This window comes from Plecotus auritus, assembly GCF_963455305.1.
Source record: "Plecotus auritus genome assembly, chromosome: 9".
In the NCBI taxonomy this organism is placed as follows: Eukaryota; Metazoa; Chordata; class Mammalia; order Chiroptera; family Vespertilionidae; genus Plecotus; species Plecotus auritus.
Genome location: NC_137783.1, coordinates 118,007,527 through 118,029,851, shown reverse-complemented (window position 1 = coordinate 118,029,851; position 22,325 = coordinate 118,007,527). Strand labels below are relative to the sequence as shown.

The following is a 22,325-nucleotide window of genomic DNA, read 5'->3' as shown; positions in this document are numbered from 1 at the left end:
CTAAGTCCCAGCGTATGACAGTCTCAGGAAGGACTATGAGCAGGGTCACAGAGACAAGTGACACTGTTTCCCGGAGTTGGAAATTTGGAGCATTGGCGCCAGAAGACATCAAGACCATGGACCAGGCACACTCCTTGTTTCATAAAATAAAAGTCAGGGACCCAGAGATGGGAAAGGGCTTACTCAAAGTCACGAGGCAAGGTGGCAGCTAGCCCTGGGCCTCCTCCCTCCCTGGTACTTGCTCCACCCCGTTACCCCCGCAGCTCCTCCCTCGAGGCTGCCATGTGCCTTCCTAGCTGCTTCTGCCTGGCAGGCACGGACCTGAGTCTCTGAAATGGAAAACTGATTCATCAGCATCAATTTCAGGTCCCTCTGGACCTGTCACCTTGGCACCGATAGATGACTTTACAAACTCTTGGAGAAGTGGGCAAAACAAGGTCAGTTTAAAATGCTACATCTCGCTCACCCACCTGACGTGGCTCAGTGGTTGAGCGTCAACCTATACACCAGGAAGTCATGCCAGGGTTGTGGGCTCAATCCCCAATGTGGGGCATGCAGGAGGCAGCCGATCAATGATTCTCTCTCATCATTAATGTTTCTATCTCACTCTCATTCTCTGAAATCAATTTAAAAATATATATTTTACATGCTACATCTCATGCTTATTTGCAATGCTCATTTGTGAATACTCACCTTCCTCATTAACTAAATAGTAATGTTTCCAATGACATAAACCCAAGTCCTAGGATCCCAGGAAAGGAATTAACAGCAGTGAGGTGAGGCCCTGAACACTCCGCTCTCTCTTGTCTCTTTCTGCCTCCAGTGGAGCCCAGCCCCCTAGCATTGCCACCCCGTGGTGTCAGAGCCTATAGCCACCAGCAAAGGACGGGGTGACAACCATGACCCTCCAGAGTCCACAGAACCCCTCCTCTTCTCTAGGCACCAGTGACACCTATAGGGTGTGGAGAAATCGGTTAATCTCTAAAAGAGTTTCATGGCTCACAGGAAGCAGCTGACTTCCTCCTAGCTCTTGGCCAGATCTCCTCATAGACCCACTGGTGATTTTTCAGGAACCACAGTTCCTTCCCTTGTTTATACACCCACCACTTGCCATGGCTCGCTGGTCCTTATCACCTCTTTGGGGACAAGGCTGTTTACACCTGGTAAGTGGAGGCAACCACTTTCCCAGAGTCCATCTTTGCCCAGCCCCTGGCCCTGCATAGCAGGTGCACTGCGTTGTTTGGGAAACTCAGCCTGAACGAATGCCAGGAGCCTCAGCCCAGGCCTCCCCAGCCTGCCATCCATTCATCACACAGAGCTGAGCCAAGGACGATGCCAGTTCATGTCAGTCCATCATCACCCTGAGTAATGAGGTTCTCACTTTGGCATTGTTTGGACATTCGCATTTAGAGGAAGAGCCATGCTTTGGGCTCCCTCTCACATTCTGACAGGCTCCCTCGAGTCCCATGAGACTGGCTTCGGTGTCACTCACATGCCTGCCAGGTCACTGTTGTTAATCTCTAAGCCAAGTGCCACACATGCTTCAGCCAGTGCCACCTGATGGCTGGTCCCGCCAAGGAGAAGCAAGGTGACGTGTAAGGTAAGAACAGTAAAAAAGCACCCCATGATCAGAAAGCTGGGAGGCTGCCTAAGCCAACACCCCACCAGGCTTGTCCTAGAAATGTCCACATCCTTCTGCCCATTGAGGAAGCCAGTGTCCACATGCTAGTGTCCAAAGAATTGTCCTTCTTGAAGACGTCCATTATGGCTCCAGCCTTGGTCTTCAGGTGAGACCCAGATGTCACATGTAAACATCCATGGGCTGGAGCTCAGACTTTGCAGACACAAAGTTTAACACGAGATGGGTCAACTCCTCCTCGGGGCCCACTCACCTTAGGAAAGGGCTTGGAGTAACTGGAGCTAACCACTAAGTTTGTGTCTCAGATAACTGGGAAAGCTCAATGGAGTGCATGGAGAGGGCCCGGTGTTCATGTTCTCTTGCTGCATGACAAGTTGCCACAGCCAGATGGCTTCAACAACACACAACACAGGTCTGCAGCTGAGAAGTCTGGGTGGGCATTCCTGGGCTCAATGCTCAGGGTATCAAAGGGCAAAATCAAGATGATGGTCACACTGAGCTCCTATCTGAAGACTCCTGGAGCAAACCCACTCCCAAGCTCATTTAGGGTATTGGCAGAATGCAGTTTCATGGTACCACAGACTGAGGCCCCCAGTTCCTTGCTGGATCCTGGGCAGATGTCACTCACTTGCTTGCTCACAGACACCCTCCATCTTCAAAGCCAGGCATGACCTTGGTTCTGGTGCTCCGAATCCCTGACTCCCCCCTCTACGACCAGCCTGTGATTAGGTGATGCCCACCTGGTAATGTCCCTATCTTCAGGTCCACTGGGCCACATACCACAGCATAATCACAGGAGTGATGTCTCATGATATTCAAAGGGTCTGGAAATTAGGGAGGGACATCATAAGCCCATATCTAGTGTCCATTCTATACAACCGAGGCTCAGCCAACAAAAATGAGAGCAGCAGCTGTGTGTGTGGGGGTGTGTGTGAGCGTGCTGAGAGACTACCTGAAGCTCCCCATACGTGTCACAACAATAAAAGCTTACCATAACTGTTATGTGAATTTTAGAACCATGGGGGTCTCCTGGCTGGAAAGGACTTTAAAGATGATATACTCCAACCCTTTCACAAAGGAGCTTTGGCTTTAATATCTCCAGTGACAGAGAGCTCACTACATTTCTGAGTAACATAACAGCATTCAATCGTATTCAAAAAGCCATTTGCCAAGCACCTACTCTGGGCCAGGCCAGTGTTAGGCACGTAAACACAAGGTGAACAAAACATGACCCATTGCCATTTGTTAGAAAGCACTTCCTTTTGATGGGCCAAGATCTGTCTGTCCACAGGCGCACCTGCTGCACCTCATGCTACCCCTGGGGCACCAGAGGAAGCCAACTCGCTCTGCCACAGCTGGCACACCCCCTCCTTCCCTGCCCACATGTCCCCCTGGCAGACACACACTCCTGCCAAAAATCTGGCGGGGTGTGGGGCTATGAGTACACCAGCTCCAGGCCAGGCCAGAGAGCCCACAGGCCAGGAAGCAGCTTCGTCCTCCTGGGCCACAGGGACCTTCTTGCCTGACCAGCTTGTCAACACAAGATGGTGAACAGCCTCTCTCTGTTGTTCTGATGCCTGCACCAGCATGCTCTAGGGCCCTTGGCTGCCTCTGCCATTCTTGGTGTCCCAACCCTTCCCCTGCCCCACTCCCCAGCCCTCCTCAGCTCCTGGAAACCAGACGCCCCAGAGTCTTCGGTCATAACATTTGATTGATTTATATGCTAAGCCCAAGGTAAGAACCAGGGCCCCTCTTGCTCTTCTAGAGAACAGCTGGCATCTTCCCAGGGGCCTTTGCAGCCCACCGCCCTGTGCAGTCTGCCAGGCAGGGAGCAGCACCAGAGCAAACCTTTCCCCAAAGGCTCTCAATCATGTACAATGAATCAGGGGCCACAGAGAGACCCTTCTCCAATGAATAAACTACCGTGTGCCAGGCCCTGGGGGTAGACGGATTGATGACATATCACCCCTGACTCCAGGGGCTGACTGGTAATGGCACTGATGTTTGGACAGTTCAACAGACTGTCCTCATTGTCATCATACAACGTGGTTGGTGTGGTAAGAAACCTTGATTGTTGGGGATCCCAAGGGAGACACCTGATCCAGACTGGGGGCAGGTGCAGCGGAGCAGCAGATCCCTGCATCACTTCCTTCTGAGAGAACCAGCCCTCACCTATGGCTGTCCCCGCTCCTCCCCTCCCTCCTGACCAAGGGCAGGTCTCCATTCACCTGCCTCCCCCCTGCTCCCCTTCACCAGGCCTTACCAGCTGCCCTTCTCCAGAAAGATCCCAGAGGTCAAAATGAAGTACAATCTTTACTACCTTTTAAATTAAGTTTTAAATGTTCCATTCTCAACTTGAAAGGCAGATGAATTGGCTGTTTCAAATGAAGTTCCTTTGTCAATGGCCATGAATGAACAAGTTACCTCCCCCTGATTGAAGAAGTGTCATAAAATAAAATGATGTAACAGCACTTTCTCTGGTCTATACTCAATTCATAACAAGTATCTATTTATCTGCTTTACTCAGTACATTCTTGAGGAAGTTGCTGTTTTGGAGAGCTACATTTTTCAGATGAAGTCTGTCCCCTAATTTTTAAAAATACCAGCTTTGGTGTGGCTTTTTACAATGAAAATCATAATCCTGTGTCTTGGTCAGAGCGTGCTGCACGTCATTTAAAGTTTTCTCAGTGACTCAGCGTCATCACTGTACAATCCAGTCACCATCTTCGAGGCGTTCTGCTCTGAGACTGCAGTGCTTCAGATTCTTCATCTGCCTTTCACAATTACTCCGTTTCCTCCCTCACTGTTGCCTGTCTAACACTAACAATAACAAAAACAGGAACACTAATACTGTTCCGAGTACTGTGCTAAGCAGTCATGCGTATTAGCTCATTTAATTCTCACAAGATGGTCCTTTAATTACACACATTGCACAGATGAAAATGGTTCTCCTGCGGTTAGAAGACTCGCCCAAGGCCAGACCCGCTAAAAGACGTGGGCTGTAGTTTGAACCCAGTGGACTGGATCCAAAGCCTGGGCTCGTAATCACCGCACATCACTTCTGCGACCCTGTCTCTAGAAGTCCTTCTCTCACTTCTAATTTGCTTCCTTAAATTTGAGACCATATGATCTCACTTAAATGTGGACTCTAATGAACAAAATAGAACCAGAGGCATGGATACATGGAACAGACTGGCAGACGTCAGAGGGAGATGGGTGGGGCAGACAGGACGAAAGAAGGTGAAGAGATTAGCCAAGGAACATGTATGCAATAACCCATGGACACAGACAACAGTGTGGTGATGGTCAGAGGGAGTGGGGCCGGGGGCTGGGTAGAGGTGGGTAAAGTAAAAGGGGTGGGGGAGAAATGAGGGACATCTGTAATAGTGTCAGTAATAAATTTTTTTTAAATTGTCACAGGATAAGAAACAAGATCACCAGCTTATTAGAATCTGTGCAATGTATTAATAAATAGGATATGGGATGGAAATATTGGGAGGATGATAGCTAAAGGGTATAGGTTTCTTTTGAGGATGATAAAAATATTCCAGAATTGATTGTGGTGATGGTTGCACAACCCTGCAAATGTAATAAAAATCATTGAATTATGTATTTTAAATGGGTGGATAGTGTGTTATATGGATTACATCCCAATAAAGTTATTTAAAAAGAAGAAATAGGAGAGGCCGGAGAGCACTAATGTGCATTTTGGTTGCTCAGAAATTTTTCGTGTTGTCAGTGTTGGCTAAGTTCCAACTCTGTACTTGTGTGGGGTAGGTGAACTCGGGCTATAGGTAATATGAAGAGATTCAAAGTGAACAAAAGATAGCTTCTGGGTACCACACGGCTTTTCCTGTCTTCTTGTCTTTGCCTCCTGACTTTGAGTCCATAGATTGTCCACCCCTCCCTCTCACCGTAAGCCATCCCCCATGCCCCGCCCCTCCCATTGGAGACCTAGACAATGCCATCTTCCTAAGGAGGTGGGGCCCTGCAGCAAGCCATCCCTGCAGGCCTCCTGCTTGGGGCCTCGCCTGTAAAAACAAGTGCTTCTCCCAGCAGCCTGGGGCACTGGCTTTCTGGACTCAGCCCCCCACGATGGAAGGGAGATGTCTGAGCCAAGTTCAGTTCTTACAGCCCCTGGAATCCTACACAGCAAGCCACTGCGTTCTAGGCGCTCATCTTTCTTATTCACAGACCAAGTTTTTCCTTTTTGTAAGAAGCTGTTTTACTTCCTGGTTCTATCTTATGCTTTTACAGTAGACTTAGAAGAGTCCCCCCCTTTTTTTTAATACAAGAGAAAAAGAAAATAGTTGTAAACATAAAAAATGTAAAAAGCCTTCTCCAAGCACCAGGAATATTCAGGCTTATCAGAGGAGCCAGGGCGAGGGAGGGCTTTTCCCAAACTGGAAGCCCCATCTCATGTCACAATTTGAAACAAATCCACTGACTGCGAACTTGGAGGCCGATGGACTCCTTTCAGGAAGGCTCCGTGTCACTGTTTATACTCAGAATGTGAGGGAGGAGCTAGAGAGGAAGAGGAGGCTGGGGAGAGGGTTCCTCCTCCAAACTGAACATTTGCATAACGGTACCTTTGCTGAACAGTGAAACAGAAAGACAAAATTGGGGGGGCACAGCCCCAGAGGACACTGAGACATCGGCCAGGTAGTCCAGGGACGAGGCTGTCATTGGCGGAAAAAAGCCAGTGGGTAGGGTAAGAGCTTCGGCCCAGTTTCTCTCCATCTCATTCTGAAGCCGCCAATTATATATTGGGGAGCCACACCCATGTCACGCCAGTGCCTACGCAGAGCCAAGGACCCCACCCCTGACTAACAGTGGGAGAGCCTCTTGGGCAAAGTGTGGGGTTCTGCATTCAAAAGACACGCGTTGTTGTTTTTAATACTCCTTTTTAAATGTCTTTCATTGATTGCTGACTTTTTTAACATTTTAAAATTCACATATATTGCCAACACCACAATAAAAGTGTTTATTTCTTGACAATCTTTTTACATATTTCACTATGATATATGTATGTACATTTGACTATGCTTATTCCAAGCCTTCTTCTTTGTTTCCACAGCAAAAGACATGAGTTTTAGTCCCTGCTCTGTCACTTACTTGCTACGTGTCCTTGTGCAAATTAACTTCTCTGAGTCTTAGCTTCCTAATCTGCAAAATCAAGGTCATAAGAATATCCACTTACTAAGATGTGGGGATTACAGAAGGACGGTAAACTGTGCAGCCTGGCGCTTACCCGACGGCGAGAAGCAGCTGCTATTGCAGCCCATCTCCATCTCAGCAGCAGGAAGTTGGATAGGGAACATATGCATGGGGTTTACTGTGACCCGGGCCCAGTCCTGAGCCTTTTACAGATGTGAACTCCCTCTCTCCTCAGGACACCTCATGAAAGCAACTACTATTACCATCCTCATTTTACAGATGAGGAAGAAACAGGGCACAGAGAGGTTTCTTAATTTGCCCCAGGTCACAGAGCACACTGCTGAGTGGCAGAACACAATGGTCCTGGGAGCTGTGGCCACGCCGATGCAGTACCTGTGGTGAAACGGGGGATACAGGACCTCTTTCCTCCGCTACACACCCACTGCTCAGGCCGAGTCCTGGGCTGGATCCCGGGATGCAGTGGGAGCCAGATACACTCCGCAAGGAGTTTCCAGTCTAAAGGGAGGCACACCAAGACCACCACAACCTAGGACGTAGGGACAGAACAACATTTCTGAAGAGGAATTTGCAGAAGAATTTTCTGGAATCACAGAGCACCATTTGGACTTGGAGGAAGAAGGCAGTGATAGGAAACAATCTCTTTTTACAGACGTCTGGCCCAGTGTCACTCTGTAATGGAAACTGGAGTCAGAAACCTCTTATTCCTGGTAATAAAAAAAAAAAAATGCCAGGACTCCTCTTTACTAATGATCTAAAGGCTCAAGCAAAAGACACAGAAGGTCCTACAGACCAGTCAGCCCATGAAGTCTCCATCTGAGAAGCCAGGGCGGTGGGGACGAGGGTCTCTAGAGTCATGTCCTTCTTTGCCCACCAGGGATGACCATGCCGCTGAGTCCCTCCTCTCCCAATACAAGGCTGGCACTCAGAGTTGGCCGATGGCACCAACAACCCCTTCATTTCATGGGCTCACAGCCCCTCTGAGGAGGGAGAGCATTTATTTTCTGGGTGGTGAAGCTCTGTTCTTGCCTTTGTACCAATACTCGACATTTTACTTCTTTCCAAAAAAAAAAAGTTAAGGAAAGACTGAACTTCTACACTACCAAGAAAGGAAAGGACTTGCCTTACAAAATAAGGAGGTGCCTTAGGAAGAACCTGATCGCCAACTAGGTTGCAGAAGAGACCCCAATTCCATTATATTAGCTGTTGAAGTCTGCAGTATGCTGGCCAGGCAGGCGTCCAGCCAGAGCCCCACTGGACACTCCATCAAAGGTTTTTACTTTTTAATTCTGCCCTCCCAGGTGAGATAAACTGTGGGAGGATGAGGGTTTCCCACTGTACTTGGACCAAGATCCAAACTTCTTATCAGGGAACACAAGGCCAGTCTGATCTGATGCCTGTCCTGGTGCTTGCTTACCCCTTTAACCACACCTCTACCCCACATGGGCCTTGGAGATAGAGGACCTTTTACGGTTCTAACCAGCTCTGCACATAGCTGGGTCCTTTACACCCTTACATCCTTTACAGCTACAATGTCACCTCCTCCAAGAAACCTTCCCTAAGGACCCCTTCTGAAAAAGGACTATCCCCCACCCCCACCCCACCCACGCACACACAACTTTACTTTCTCTCAACTCCTAGTCATCTCCTTCAGAGCCCCTGGCCTGGACCTGTTTGTCCTCGGTCCTCCCCCTCCCCTGTGTTTCCAGCTATGCGTCGCTGCCTTCTGGCTAGGTTTGGCCAATGGCAACCACTGGGGAAAACTGGAAGGTGCCATAAGGATTAAAGCCAGGTATCTCCTGCATCTATCTCTGCCTTGGGAGGCATCTCTGCAGCTGTTGCTTTCCCTCCTTGGCTCCAGTGTCCATGGGGAAGGCCACCGCAGTCTCAGCTTCTCCACCCCGGGCTCCAGCAACGCCACCTCTTTCCACTGACTCTCCAGCTGACGGTGGTAGCTGCTTCCTACTGTGTCCAATCTCTGGGTGGCCCCCCTTCCCCCTGCTTGTGTTCTCAGTTCTCTACCACCTCTGTAACCAACTCCCTGCATTAAATCCTATTTCCAGTACTCAAGTGGTTTCTGTTATTCTGATTAGACCTGACTGATACTGCACATAATTTGTCATTTTTTAAATTAACTTGTGCATTTACTTAATTATTGTCCAGACCACTGTAAACTCTACAGGGGAGGGACTACATCTATCTTGTTCTTTATTACATCCCCATTGCCCAGCATAGGACCTGGTAAATAGTGAACTGAGTTAATTAATAATGCAAAGTACTTTTCAAGTGATGAAAAGTGAAGTAAAATTGGTATTTCCCAGGAAATTCTAAAATTTACAAAAAGAAAATAGAAATTTCATTTGGAAATAGTGCGTATTTATGTACTTGGTTCATTATTAAAACAACAGCAAACAGAGAGCGGTTTTTTTATCTTTTCGACTAAACAGACACACCGAAATGTCTTTCGTGAAATAAGTGATGGTCAAGTGGTTTTGGCTAAGAAATAAGCTCAGCTCCCAGGGTCAGGCCACTTCCCATGAGCCACCTCAACTCAGAACGAACGTCCACAGGTGGCCTGGGTCTGCACACCTGTGCACACGACAGCTGAGTCGTGGGGACAAACCTTTTCACGGTCTCCACTGACTCCTGCTCCGCCAGCTCCTTCTGCAGCTCCCTCTCCTTGGCCTCCTTCTGGCCGATGGGGCAGTCCTCGGGGACGGTGAAGAGGGACAGGGCATCTTTGCTGTCCTCTTCTCGGAGCACTTTAGCGAACACCTTCTCGGCCAGGAGCCGGACTTGCTCGTCCACCTCAGAGATGTTCAGCTTGGGGAACTGGCGCGGCATCTCGGCTAACAGAGAAAGAACAAGCGTTAACCTTCACGAATTACTGGGTGGCCGGAGTCACCATGTGGGAAGAAGGTACCGAAATAAGGGCCAGGCCCCCGGTCCTTGGAGTCAGCTGCCTACTCAGGATTTCCCCCGACACAACCCAGCATGCCAATGTCTAGAACTAGCTCAACAAGAAACTGGATGTGAAGAGTGTAGGGCCAGTTACATTTCATGAGAAAGCAAGTGTCCGGAAGTCAAAGAATGAACTGTCGCTAAGTATGCTTCCACTGGCCTGAACTCAGGATCCGAAGCACACCCGCAGCCCTGCCTTTTCCGGCTCTGTTTCCGTGGGGGAGAAGGGAGAGGTCAGACCCTCCTCCCGCAGACTGAGGAGGCCATTCCAGGTGCAACAGTGCCCAAACCTCATTCCCACTGCACAGAGGGGAAGCCCAAAGCCCAAAGGGTTTGATGATTATCTTAAGGTCTCACGGGAGGACAGCAGAGCCCTGGGGAATCCCAGGCTGCATTCCTCTTCACATGAAACAAGGTCGTTTGCTGAAAAGAAAGAATTTTCAATCACGGTTCCACAGTCTTCAGAGTCCTCTGGAACTTCTAATAAGACACAATAAATAAAATACAGTAGTCTCCCCCCCACCCTTATCTATGGGAAATACGTTGCAAGACTCCCAGTGGAAGCCTAAAACTCCAGATAATACTGAACCCTATATATACCATGATTTTTTAAAAATATATTTTTATTGATTTCAGAGAGGAAGGGAGAAGGAGATAGATAGAAACATCGATGATGAGAGAGAATCATTGACAGGCTGCCTCCTGTATGCCCCCTACTGGGATCGAGCCCAAAACCCAGGCATATTCCCTGCCTGGGAATAAAACTATGACCTACTGGTTCATAGGTCGATGCTCAACCACTGAACCACACAGCTGGGCAATATACTATGACTTTTTTATACATGTATACCTATGATAAAGTTTAATTTATAAATAAGGCACAGTGGGAGATTAACAACAATAACTAACATTGAAAATAGAAATAGAAAAATCGAAAAATTATAGCAATATACTGTAATGAAAGTTATGTGAATAAAAGTTATGTGAATGGCTTTGGGCCCATTATTAAAAATAAGGGTTCCTTAAACACAAGCACTGTGACACAGTCGATCTGATGACGGAGACAGCTAAGTGACTAACGGTGGGAAGCATCTACAGCGTGGGGACGCCAGACAAAGGGATGACTCACATCACGGGAAAGACAGAGCAGGCCCACACGAGATTTCATCACGCTGCTCAGAGTGGCATGCAATTTAAAATATATGAATTGTTTATTTCTGGAATTTTCTATTTAATATTCCCATACTACAGTTAACCGTGAGTAATTAAAATCACAGGAGGTAAAACTGTGGATAAGGGGGGACTATTGTAAAGGTTGGAGACAGGAATACTCTTTACCTTTCGCAGCCCAGCTGAAAAGTCGCTTCTTGTAAGCAGCGTGCCCTTATCCACCTCCCTGCATACCGGTTCCTTACCGGCAGTGGCTGGCCTACGTCACCTGGTTAGTTCCTTTCTTTTCTGTTTTTCTGTCTTTCTGTCTTCTTTTTTTTTTTTTTTTCTACACTTAGATAGCACTGATTAAGTACATTCTGCCTTTTTATTTGTTAAGTCTGTTAATCCTATTACTGCCATTTTACAGATGACACCATGAAGGCACAGAGAGCTCATTGGCCAGTGAACAGAGACGTATGCTGTTCTCAGCTGTGGCTCCCCTGTCCTGTTCCTCTCTGCGCCTCTGCTCGGGGATTCGAACCCAGCACCTGGTTCCATTTGTACTCTTAACCTGCCGCTTCTCTTTGTCCATCTGGGTGTCAGGTGGACACGCAGCATCACACTTATGGAATGGGTGAATACTGCATCGTTTCAACAGCCACCTCACCGGGAGTGGCTCTGGAAGAAGAGCTTCCTGTCCACCTATCACCATGGTTTCTTTAGGGAAGGTTTAAAGAGAAAAGTGGCATTGTCAGCCCAACAGATGAGGATGAAGGTGAGACGGTGCCCAGTTGGTGTCTGGCAGGGAGAGGAAACAAATACGGGGGAGGAGGGACTCACTGAGCAACCTTGGGACAGACATTCTCTGCATCTGCCCAATTTCTCAGCTGAGAGAAAAGGGGACTAAACAGTCCCCAAGGCCTCCTCAGTTGTGAGTGCCTTAATTCTAGGTACCAGAGAGGTTTCCACTGCCCTGGAGGCTTGCTGCCCAGGTCTTCTCTACGGCACGTGGGTCTCATTCATGACACAGACAGGAAGAAGACAAGCACGCTAGTAACGGGCAGTAAAGAACATCTGTGGGCCCCTTAACTGTGAAACCAATTTCCTCCTTCCCTCCACTCCAGCACTCTGCCTTTCCTGGGCCTCTCTCACCATTAGGGGGTTGAGTGGGAGGGAGCTGGTTAGGACAGAGGAACCCCAACACACCACGGCTTGTCTGTGGTGGCAGAGATCAGGACAACAGCAAAGGCCTGGCCTGCAAAGAGGAAGAGCAGAGCTGACTGGAGATCACCATGTCCTACAGCAGAGAGAAGGGGAAGCTGGAAACCATCAGAGCAGAGGCTGGGAGACGGTGACAGGGGAGATAAATGGAAAGAGAGACAGAGAACCAGATCCAGAAGGAGCTGTTAGGTCAGAACAAACCTGGACCTTCACCTCCCCAGCCTAAGGCCACAGGTCAGGGGCAACGTTTCAAAACCTCACATCTCAGAAGGAGACATCCTATGGGCCCCAGGCAAGGAGCAGCCAAAGCCAGGAAGCACCCACACCATTGAACACCCCCTAGAAACTACTTCTAAAAAAGAAGATCTGAAGGAAGGAAAATACACATGAGGTTTTACAGGCATAGCTTTAAAATGTCTGCATTAGAGCAGACTCCCTTGAAAAAATTGCTAAGCAACCAAAATTGTCATTAAGAGGACAATACAGCCACATAAAAATGTCTTACAAAATAACAGTAAGTGGGGGAAAAATACATAAAACGATACCCAGGCTTGGTTGCAAATATATGAAAATGTATCCCCTGGTGGACAAGGGCTGTAGAGAGACATACACTCAGATGGCCAGATGGCAGGACTGCCAGTGTGAGAGGTAATGTCTGATTTTGATAATTAATGCTGTTATACTGTCATTTTAACAAACATAAAGGAGACAGAAAGGAAATGGAGACTGAAGAGCTTATAAAAAAGAGAGAAAAATAGAAAAACAAACTTCAACATTGCAGGTTTTGACCGTTAGAGTCCTCCCCCACCGAACCCACCCCAGGCAGGCCAGCCCCAAAGGAATCACACCACTGAGACCCATCTCTGCATTAGCTCTCACCCTGGACAGAAGCTGCCCACCACCATCTTCCCTCCCCTACACCTAACCCCACAAACACACACCAGCCACACACCCCAGGCCCCCTCAGAAATGGGCATTTGGGGGGGTTCTTTGTGCCTGAGGGCTCTGATGCCCAATCCTGCCATGCTTTTCCATGAAGCATTTTTAGCTTGCTCAAGTCAACAAAACATATTTTTCAGGATGCATCTTTCTACCAAAGATCCCCCTCTTCCTTTAGCTTAAATCAGCCTTTTTCAAACCGGGTCCCTTAAGATGCTCATACCTATTGCTGGTAGAACAGGTCCTATAGTCAAGTATTAGAGAGATGCTATATCCCATAACCCCTCAACCCAGATTCACAAGGCACATCAAAGACTCAAGGATCACAGAGTACCATTTCCCCACAGACCCCCGCCTTTTTTTTTTACAGAACCCATATTAATCTCCTGCAGTGGGCCTCAGGCACCTACTGTACCCTTGCTGCCTTCTGGGCATCCTTGGCAGACAGTCCCCACATGCCAGCCCCTCCCTCCATGGCTCGTCTGTGTTCTCAGCCCTACAGACACGGGCCACATGGGGAGGAAAGCCCGCTCTGCAGGTGCAAAGCAGAGCTTTAGCTCCAGCTGCTTGTTCAAAGCTGGCTTTCAACTTTCTGTCAGCCAGAGCCAGCAGGCGTGGGAGGCTTCACTGAATTCACCGGCACTGGCTCATGATACAGCTTATCTCACCCTTACATACAACACCCTGCCATGAGTCTGTAGAAGTGGCCCGGAGTTAGAAAGCTGTAAAATGCCACCAATTTCAACAAACAGGAACTGTTCATGGCACCACAGTCCCTCCAGAAAGGAAGCACCATGCCACGTATGTAAACAAATGAAGCTGTTTCCTGCTCTCGCCAGACTCCCACCGTCAGAACCCGCGACACAGACCTGATCCTGGCACTGGAGTCTCCATGGCTGCTCCTGAGGATGCCACACAGGCAACGCACTCAGGCCGGGGCTGCAGGCTGGGCTGGGCAGGAGGCTGAGCTGAGTCAGTGTCAGCACAGCAGCTGCTGGCTCCTATCTGCAGCTGCTGAGGTGGGAGGGCTCTGCTTTGCATATCTGTGAGCAGCCTTGAGCGAGAGCTGGAAATTCTCCCGTGAATATGAAATGGAAGTGGAAATTTTCCAAGAGTCCTAACAGGCTCAGGTCATGCCAATCATCCACGGCTCCTATATCCTGAACGCAGTGCCCTGGCCCTGTTCACAGCCCTCTCCAGAGCAAGCAACTCAAGCCACTGACCAGCCTTCCTGACCCACCACAGAAGGTAAGCACCGCCTCCCTCTAACATCCAGACTCCTCCTGAGAGCTGAGCAGTGCCCTGCAATACCATCACCTTTGCTGCCTCCCCTCAGAAGGCCCCGTCAAAACAACCTACTGGGGGCACCCCAGGACTGGCAGGGGAGCTCTGAGCCCAGTTGCCAAGACGAGCTCCTTCCTGAACCTCCTCCTCTGAAAAAGGGAAGGTCTATGAACTGCTGCAGCCTTTCCCAGTAAAGGACAGAGACTTAGACAGAGGGGAAACAAGCAGGAGCAAGCTGAGATGAAAAGCTGGCAGACCTTATTCCAGCCCTTCCTTTCTTGTCCCAAGGAACCTGCGTATCACAGGTGACTGGGCGGCCCGACAAGGTCTACCAGAGTGTGACTGTGCACACGTGTACTCACTCACACACACACACACACACACAGGAAGTATGTCCCACCCCACCCACCTGAGCCCAACTCCCCATCCTCTCCTTACTGCTGCTCACGGCTGCCATGTGGGCCTCCAGCTCTGAGAAGCCTCCAGAACCCTGGTTGGACTCAGTCCCTCTACTACCAGCAGCTGCGGCTCCCACTGGGAAGGTGGGGCTGCCTCCAGTGACCCACAGAGCAGTCCTCTAAAAGCAACCAGGGTGGATTACAGCAGAATCAGGACGCAAAGTTCCACTCTCCAACTGCCCTTTAGAAAGACAGTCCTGGGTGGGAAGGCTCAGAACAGACACATGGCCTCCCAGTGACTTAGATAAGTGGCGTGGGTCAGGGAAATAACCGTGAGCAAAATGGCTATTTCTGTGGTGCTGTTGAAATCCTGGGGAGAAGAGCCCAGAAAGGATGGGTCAGTTGTTTACCAGCAGGCTGGCTGTGGCCCTCATTTGGGCCTGAGTCACCTTCTCATGTCCAATCGTGAGGTTGTGCCTCCCTGAGCCCACATAATAGCTCCAGTGCGGACAGAGCAGGATTACATGGTTGACACACGATCCTTGGGCCACTGCTGAGCTTTAGCTACCCAGGGATTAGGACCCACCTGTCCTCACAGCTGTTTCATAAACAGTGCAACCAGCAGGCTGCAATCCACCTAGAGGGAGCGTAATATTTATTCATTAAATAATTAAATGTCCTGAACTCATAAACGAATCCAATCCCTTAGTCCTGTTCTGCCAGAGGGAGAAGAGGCAAATAATACCTTGTACTGGTGTGTTTGGTGGAGAGGAAGGCGGGGGCAGGGGAAGGGGAGCATCCCAGCCCATGCATCTGAGAAACTACCTGGGCCCAGTACTTTCAGGGAATTTCATCTGCACCCTGAACCAAACTATGGCTAGCCTTAGCCTCAACACGCATACTCCAAACTGTAGTCTGTAGAACATAAAAGGTTGGAAGGCTTGGAAAATACCGCATACTATCGTCCCTTACGGGGAGTCATGCACAATTCCTACTAGTGGATTCTAAACATCTGAGAAGCCCTGCAGTAAAGAAAGCTGCTTACCTTCGTTTAACCCAACAGGCTTATTTGGCCCTCCCACCCCTGCCATCAAAGGAAAAAAGTGCCTATTAATATCCCGTGGCCTGGGCTTTGGAAAATGCCTTCTACTATGAGCCTTCATTTCCCAACCTAGAGAAAGCCGTCTTCCTGGGCCCAGCTATGGGTGTGAGACCCTTCCATCGGGCCCAGTCAGAGACAGGCAGCACCCCCGCTAACGTGACACAGGATGGAACAATGGGCAAGGGTTCCACTGCAGCCAAAGGGATTCAAGACCCTCCAGAATAGTGGTGGTTTAAGAGGAAACTGGCTCTGTCTTAGGAGGGCAAGCTCCACTTAGGCCCTCACCGTTCCACCTTGAGCCTAACATGTCAGTGCTCCTCTTGGCCTAGAAGTCCCCTTAGGCTGAGAAGCACAGGTCCGAAGCTCAAAGCCCTATTTCCCTTCTGAAGAAACATTAAGACAATCTACGATAACCAGGCCCAGGCCCTGTATGTCCTGCCCAGGAGACCAGAATACATTCTCTTTTATCACTTAAGTGCCCCTTACAAACACCCAGGAACAGGAAAGGCTGGAATCAAATTATGTCCCCTCCCCAAAAGAATGCTGTGGGTTTGCCTATCGGGGTTCATTTTCTGTTGTATTTACTGTACATGACTCACAGGGGAGTTGGCCAAAGGGGTTTCACCTGCTAGCTATCGGCTCCATGACAGACCTTGACCATCTCATTCACTACTGTGTTCCTGTACTTGAAATATAGTAGGCATCAGTAAATATGATGAGTGAAAACATAAAATAAATAAGTGAATGAGCTCATAATTAATCTACTTATAGCATGCTCAGAGTCATTACAATGTATGGTTAAAAATATGGACTCTAGCCAGACTAACTAGGTTTGAATCCTGTTCCATGACCTTGGGCAAGTGACTAAACTTCTCTGGCTCAGTTTTATTCCCTATAAAATGGGGTTAATAATAGTACTGACCTCATAAGTTGCCATGACAATCAAATTAGTTATCATGTGCTTTCCAAATGTTATCTATCAACATCATTGTCGCCAAGACATCAGGCACAGGAGAATCCAACTGAGAACATGAACATGAATTTTCATCTGGACATTGTGTCCTTTTATTCAACAATATTTATGGAGTATTATTGTGTGCCTGGCTCTCTCTCAAGCTCCCCATACTTAGGTACAAGGAAAAAGAAACCATGTTTAAATGTGAAATCTGATCAGGAGAAATAGCCTTCTCTATGAATGATACTTCTTGCTGAGTTTGCATGGCCAGCACTCCACCCTGAGCCCATCCTCTTATGCCCTAGACACGTGGTCAGCAAACTGCGGCTCGCGAGCCACATGCGGCTCTTTGGCCCCTTGAGTGTGGCTCTTCCACAAAATACCACGGCCTGGGCAAGTCTATTTTGAAGAAGTGGCGTTAGAAGAAGTTTAAGTTTAAAAAATTTGGCTCTCAAAAGAAATTTCAATCGTTGTACTGTTGATATTTGGCTCTGTTGACTAATGAGTTTGCCGACCACTGCCCTAGACCCTCATATATCAAAGCCCAAAGCCATGGTCTCCTGTCCTAGGTAGGGAGCCAGCACACAAAAGAACAAAGAGATTAATATTTGGGGGGAAGAACTAGGAAGGCCAGTGAGCAGCTTTAGGGAAGAAAGGGTATCTTCCTGCTTTTCTCTGAGGCTACTGTTTTATCTTCCCATTATGTGGGATTGATTTTGAGGCCATCTGAAGATTAATTCGCCTAGTGTAAGGACAAAGGAAATAGGCCTCATCTTGCACCATTTCTTGACCTAGCTGAGAGGCACTCACCCCTTATCCAGGATCTCAGAAGGACTGAGGTGGGCTGAGGGTGGGGATGAGAGGCCCAAGAATCTTCCAGAAACCCACCTATGCAAGCCCCATGACTTTTAGACAGGGCAGCCTCCAACCACCATCCTCAGAGTTGCAGCCAGGCCAGCCTAAGGACCCCAAAACTGCTGTCAGCCCTCAGGAGGTGAGAGCTGATGGGGCTCTGTCTGCCTGGCTCCATGGCTTCAGGACCTCAGGCATTAATGCTTCACAGCCAGGGAAGGAATTTCTCCCATGAGGTTTCCAGCTGCAGCCAGCTTTTCCCTGAAGATGGACACACATTGGTCACCACATCCAGGGGGAGAGCCAGGAAGGGCTTAGGACCATGCTAAAATTCCTCCCAGTGCTTCCAGCTTTCACCTTAGCTCCTTTGCTGATTTGTTATCACTAAGCTTCCAAGCACATACAAGGACCTAAGGCTCTGGGGAAATGACACACTGGTTAGCAAGCCTCTCCTACTCCAGGGCCTCTCAAACGTCACCCAGAGCCTGCTGCCAGCCCAGACAAGCCATTAGCAGCTCCCCGGCAGAGCAGCTACCAGAAAGTTCAAGGGCAGAAAGCAGACAGCCAGAACACAATACACATCCCTTAGAGGGAGAGAGCCAAAGAGGTAAGGATGAAGACCTGAACCGACCACATCACAATGTCACCCTGCCTTCCCCCTGGCTCCAGGTGGAAATCCACCTCAGCAGTGAGCATCAGGTCAGTCCTCAAGCACCTACAAACTTGTCCCCGGCGCTTAAGTGGCGGCAAATTTAATTGTTCTAAACCGTGTGAACCCAGTTTAGGCCGCCGGGGAGCTGAGATGCGGCTGGCTCACCTGAGGCCTCAGAAGCCCAGGCCACCGCAGAGACCGGACCCGGAGCGTAGGCGAGGACCCCGGCAGGGGAGGAGCCGGGTGGTAAGCTGGGCAGCCCAGAGCCCATGTCCCCACCCAAGGTCAACAGCACAGCAGTGCGCACTCACCGGGTTCAGGGCACAGGGCCATGCCTGGGCCGGAAGGGGACGGCCCGCGGGGCTGGAGCGCAGGTGGCAGCGCTAGGCAGAGCGCACCGTGGGCACCGCAACGGGGGCAGCCCGGCACCGCTGCCAGCCAGGCGGGATCCGGGCCAGGCCGCGCCCCACTCCCCTCCACCCCCACCCCTACCCGCCTGTGCAGCCTGCGGCAGGACGGGAGCCCAGCGTTCCCCGGGCGCAGCACTGCGGGGCCCGGGGCCCGGGACGCCCGAGGGAGGAAGAAGCCCGCGACCCGGGCGCCTCCCCAGTCGGTGCCCTACCTGGGCGCCGGGGCGAGGAGAGGCGAGGAGCCGACAGCACAGGGCCTCGGGCCGCGCGCCGCCACTCAGGTCAGCCCTGCTCGCCGCCGGCAGGCCCGCAGCTACCTGAGCGCCCGCCGCGCTGCCTGCGGGAATCTGAGACGCCGGGCTCGGCGGCCGCTCTGTCCTCGGCCAGAAGCGGCTGGGCTCCCCCGACCTCGCCTCCGCTGCCACCCACGGGCCCGAGGTCGCTCCCCACGGTGTGCGGATTCGCCCCAACCTCCTCCCCCGCCCAGACTTTTCTCAAGGTGAGACTCTGGGGTCACGGCTGTCAAACAGGTGACTTGCTCCCTGGAGCTGAACACACACACATACACACCCTACCTTCTGGCTTATACACCGCCCCCCAAGTCCGCACTCACCTCCTAATTGCCAAAGCCAGTGAATGCTCTGCAGCTCCCTTACTCGCTGCTCCCCCGTATTTGAACCTGCTGACCACGCCTTCCTTGAATGTTTGAGTACACAGTTTCCATAGTTGGCGCCACCTCCCCGCACTCCAAATTTTGCACATACCTCCACTAGAAGGCCAGCTGCCTGCCTTCTCTCTCATTCTTTTTTTTTTTTTAATATATTTGTATTGATTTCAGAAAGGAAGGGAGAGGGGGGGGGGGGAGATAGAAACATCAATGATGAGAGAATCATTGATTGGCTGCCTCCTGCACGCCCCACACTGGGGACCAAGCCCAAATCCCTGGCATGTGCCCCCTCCTGGTTCATAGGTCGAGGCTCAAGCACTGAGCCACCCCAGCGGGGCTCTCCTCTCTCATTCTGCTGGCCCACTTTGGAGATCACTCACTTCCATGGTTTTAACAACCTTCTGCCTGCTAATGACTCTTGAACCTCATCTCCAGCCCAGATGCTCCGGAGGCACCTCTCCATGAGGTTCTTAGGCCCATGAAAACCTATCCAAACTCAAACTCTTCATTTCCTTCCAGAAGTATGCCAGAACTCCCCATCTTAGCGGTGGTAGAGCCAGCCCCTCTCCCCAGACCACGCGTGGGACATCTTGACTTTCTCCTTTTCATCTTTCACATCAATTGTCATCAAGGGGGAAACGAAACTATTCATTGGTGAGCACCCACTGTGTGTCCTCACTGGTGTCTCATTTAAGCACTGAGTTTTATTCCTTCTACCTGTAGCCTGATATTTACAATTTACTTATTTATAAATGATATGCACCTACAACTGTATTAATAGGTATTATAAAGCACACTAAAAACTTTTAAAGGATGTGGTAAAAATGAAACAGTTTTAAATTACTTCTTTTTTAACAAATGGTAAATGTATCTTTTTCTTTTCACTTTAAAGTTATTAGCAAAAATCTGTTTGGTGAGAGCAACATGATTAAAAATTTTAAATTACTTCATTTTTAACGAATGGTAAATATATCTTTTTCTTTTCACTTTAAAGTTGTTAGCAAAAATCTGTTTGGTGAGAGCAACATGATTAAAAATGGGTTTAATAAACCTTAGTTCAATATTTTATGGCACTAGAAAGCATGCTTTTAAGTTCCGTTCATGTCAATACTTTGTCCTAATGGCTGTTATTGACACAACAAGATCTCACAAAGAAATAGACCCAAATAGAAGAATTATATCTTCGACTACTCTTACTAAATCACTAGAGGCCCGGTACATGAAATTCATGCATGTGGGGGGTGTCCCTCAGCCCAGCCTGCACCCTCTCCAATCTGGGACCCCTCAAGGGATGGCCTGCGGGATCGGGCCTAAACGGGCAGTCGGACATCCCTCTTACAATCCAGGACTACTGGCTCCCAACCACTTGCCTGCTGCCTGCTTGATTGCCCCTAACCGCTTCTGCCTGCCAGCCTGATCACCCCCTAACCACTCCCTTGCCAGCCTGATCGATGCCTAACTGCTCCCCTGCCAGCCCAATTGCCCTAACTGCCCGGTCACCCCTAACTACCCTCCTTTGCCAGCCTGGTCACCCCCAACTGCCCTCCCTTGCAGGCCTGGTTGCCCCCAACTGCCCTCCCCTGCTGGCCCGGTCACCCCTAACTGCCCTCCCCTGCCGGCCTGGTTGCCCCCAACTACCCTCCCCTGCTGGCCCGATTCCCCCTAACTGCTCTCCCCTGCCGGCCTGGTCACTCCTAACTGCCCTCCCCTGCCAGCCTGGTCGCCCCTAACCGCCCTCCCCTGCTGGCCTGGTTGCCCCCAACTGCCCTCCCCTGCAGGCCTGGTCCCTCCCAATGGCCCTCCTGGCAGGCCTGGTAGTCCCCAACTGCCCTCCTCTGCCAGCATGGTCACCCCTAACTGCCCTCCCCTGCAGGCCTGGTTGCTCCCAACTGCCCTCCCTGCAGGCCTGCTTGCCCCCAACTGCCCTCCCTGCAGGCCTGATCGCCCCCAACTGCCCTCCTCTGCCAGCATGGTCACACCTAACTGCCCTCCCCTGCTGGCCTGGTTGCCCCCAACTGCCCTCCCCTGCAGGCCTGGTCCCTCCCAACTGCCCTCCCCTGCAGGCCTGGTCACTCCCAACTGCCCTCCCTGCAGGCCTGGTTCCCCAAACTGCCCTCCCCTGCAGGCCTGGTCTCCCCCAACTGTCCTCCTCTGCTGGCCCGGTCACCCCTAACTGCCCTCGTCTGCTGGCCTGATCGCCCACAACTGCCCTTCCCTGCTGGCCATCTTGTGGCGGCCATCTTGTGTGTTGGAGTAATGGTCAATTTGCATATTACCTCTTTATTATATAGGATAATTCTCACTGTTTAAAACCCATCTATCAATTTTACAAATGTGAAATTCCACCAGAAAACTCTTTTGTCCATGAAGCTAATATCCTCAATGATATATATATTTTTTTTTAAATATATTTTATTGATTTTTTACAGAGAGGAAGGTAGAGGGATAGAGAGCTAGAAACATCAATCAGCTGCCTCTTGCACACCTCCTACTGGGGATGTGCCCGCAAGCAAGGTACATGCCCTTGTCCAGAATCGAACCTGGAACCCTTAGAGTCTGCAGGCCGATGCTCTATCCACTGAGCCAAACCGGTTAGGGCCCTCAATGATATTTTCATCAATTGTTCTTGCTAATATTTTTGACAATGGGATTTTTTTTTTTTTAATTCCTGAAACTCTACATTTGGAAGTATACTTCTTAATTTTGAAGACTATGGTTATGACAGTCTTATAGGTTACACTGACACTTAATTTTGGTATTAAAATGACATGATAATTTTGACAGTTCCAAACATCAATTTCTAAGTGCTTTTGCCATAACATGATTCTTTTAAAGCCCATACCTAGGTTGCGGATTCAATTCCTGATTGGGGCCTGTTCAGGAGGCAATAGATTGATCTTTCTCTCTCCTCTCTCTCT

General features: G+C 49.8%; 1 protein-coding gene and 1 long non-coding RNA gene across 8 annotated transcripts in view; one reads left to right on the top strand and one right to left on the bottom strand.

Moving 5' to 3' along the window:
- AMPD3 (adenosine monophosphate deaminase 3) overlaps positions 1 to 19,510 on the bottom strand; it is a 45,978-nt gene extending 26,468 nt beyond the window's left edge. The window contains exons 1-3 of one of the 7 annotated variants that reach the window (XM_080642281.1): positions 13,957 to 14,259; positions 10,133 to 10,255; positions 9,438 to 9,663 (exon numbers count right to left, since the gene is read on the bottom strand). In XM_080642281.1, the coding sequence (XP_080498407.1) occupies positions 9,438 to 9,663; positions 10,133 to 10,255; positions 13,957 to 14,128 (521 nt within the window). In that variant the 5' untranslated portion in view covers positions 14,129 to 14,259. Of the gene's footprint in view, positions 1 to 9,437; positions 9,664 to 10,132; positions 10,256 to 11,113; positions 11,148 to 13,956; positions 14,260 to 14,809; positions 15,023 to 19,315; positions 19,333 to 19,353 lie in introns of those variants that run through there. The other 6 variants (XM_080642282.1, XM_080642287.1, XM_080642285.1 and 3 more) reach the window with 6 other exon arrangements.
- LOC308234490 lies at positions 18,177 to 20,469 on the top strand. The gene is made up of 4 exons (XR_013959083.1): positions 18,177 to 18,377; positions 18,459 to 18,576; positions 19,046 to 19,239; positions 19,927 to 20,469. It is a non-coding gene; the product is annotated as an uncharacterized lncRNA (long non-coding RNA).
- The last annotated feature ends 1,856 nt before the right edge of the window (positions 20,470 to 22,325 follow it).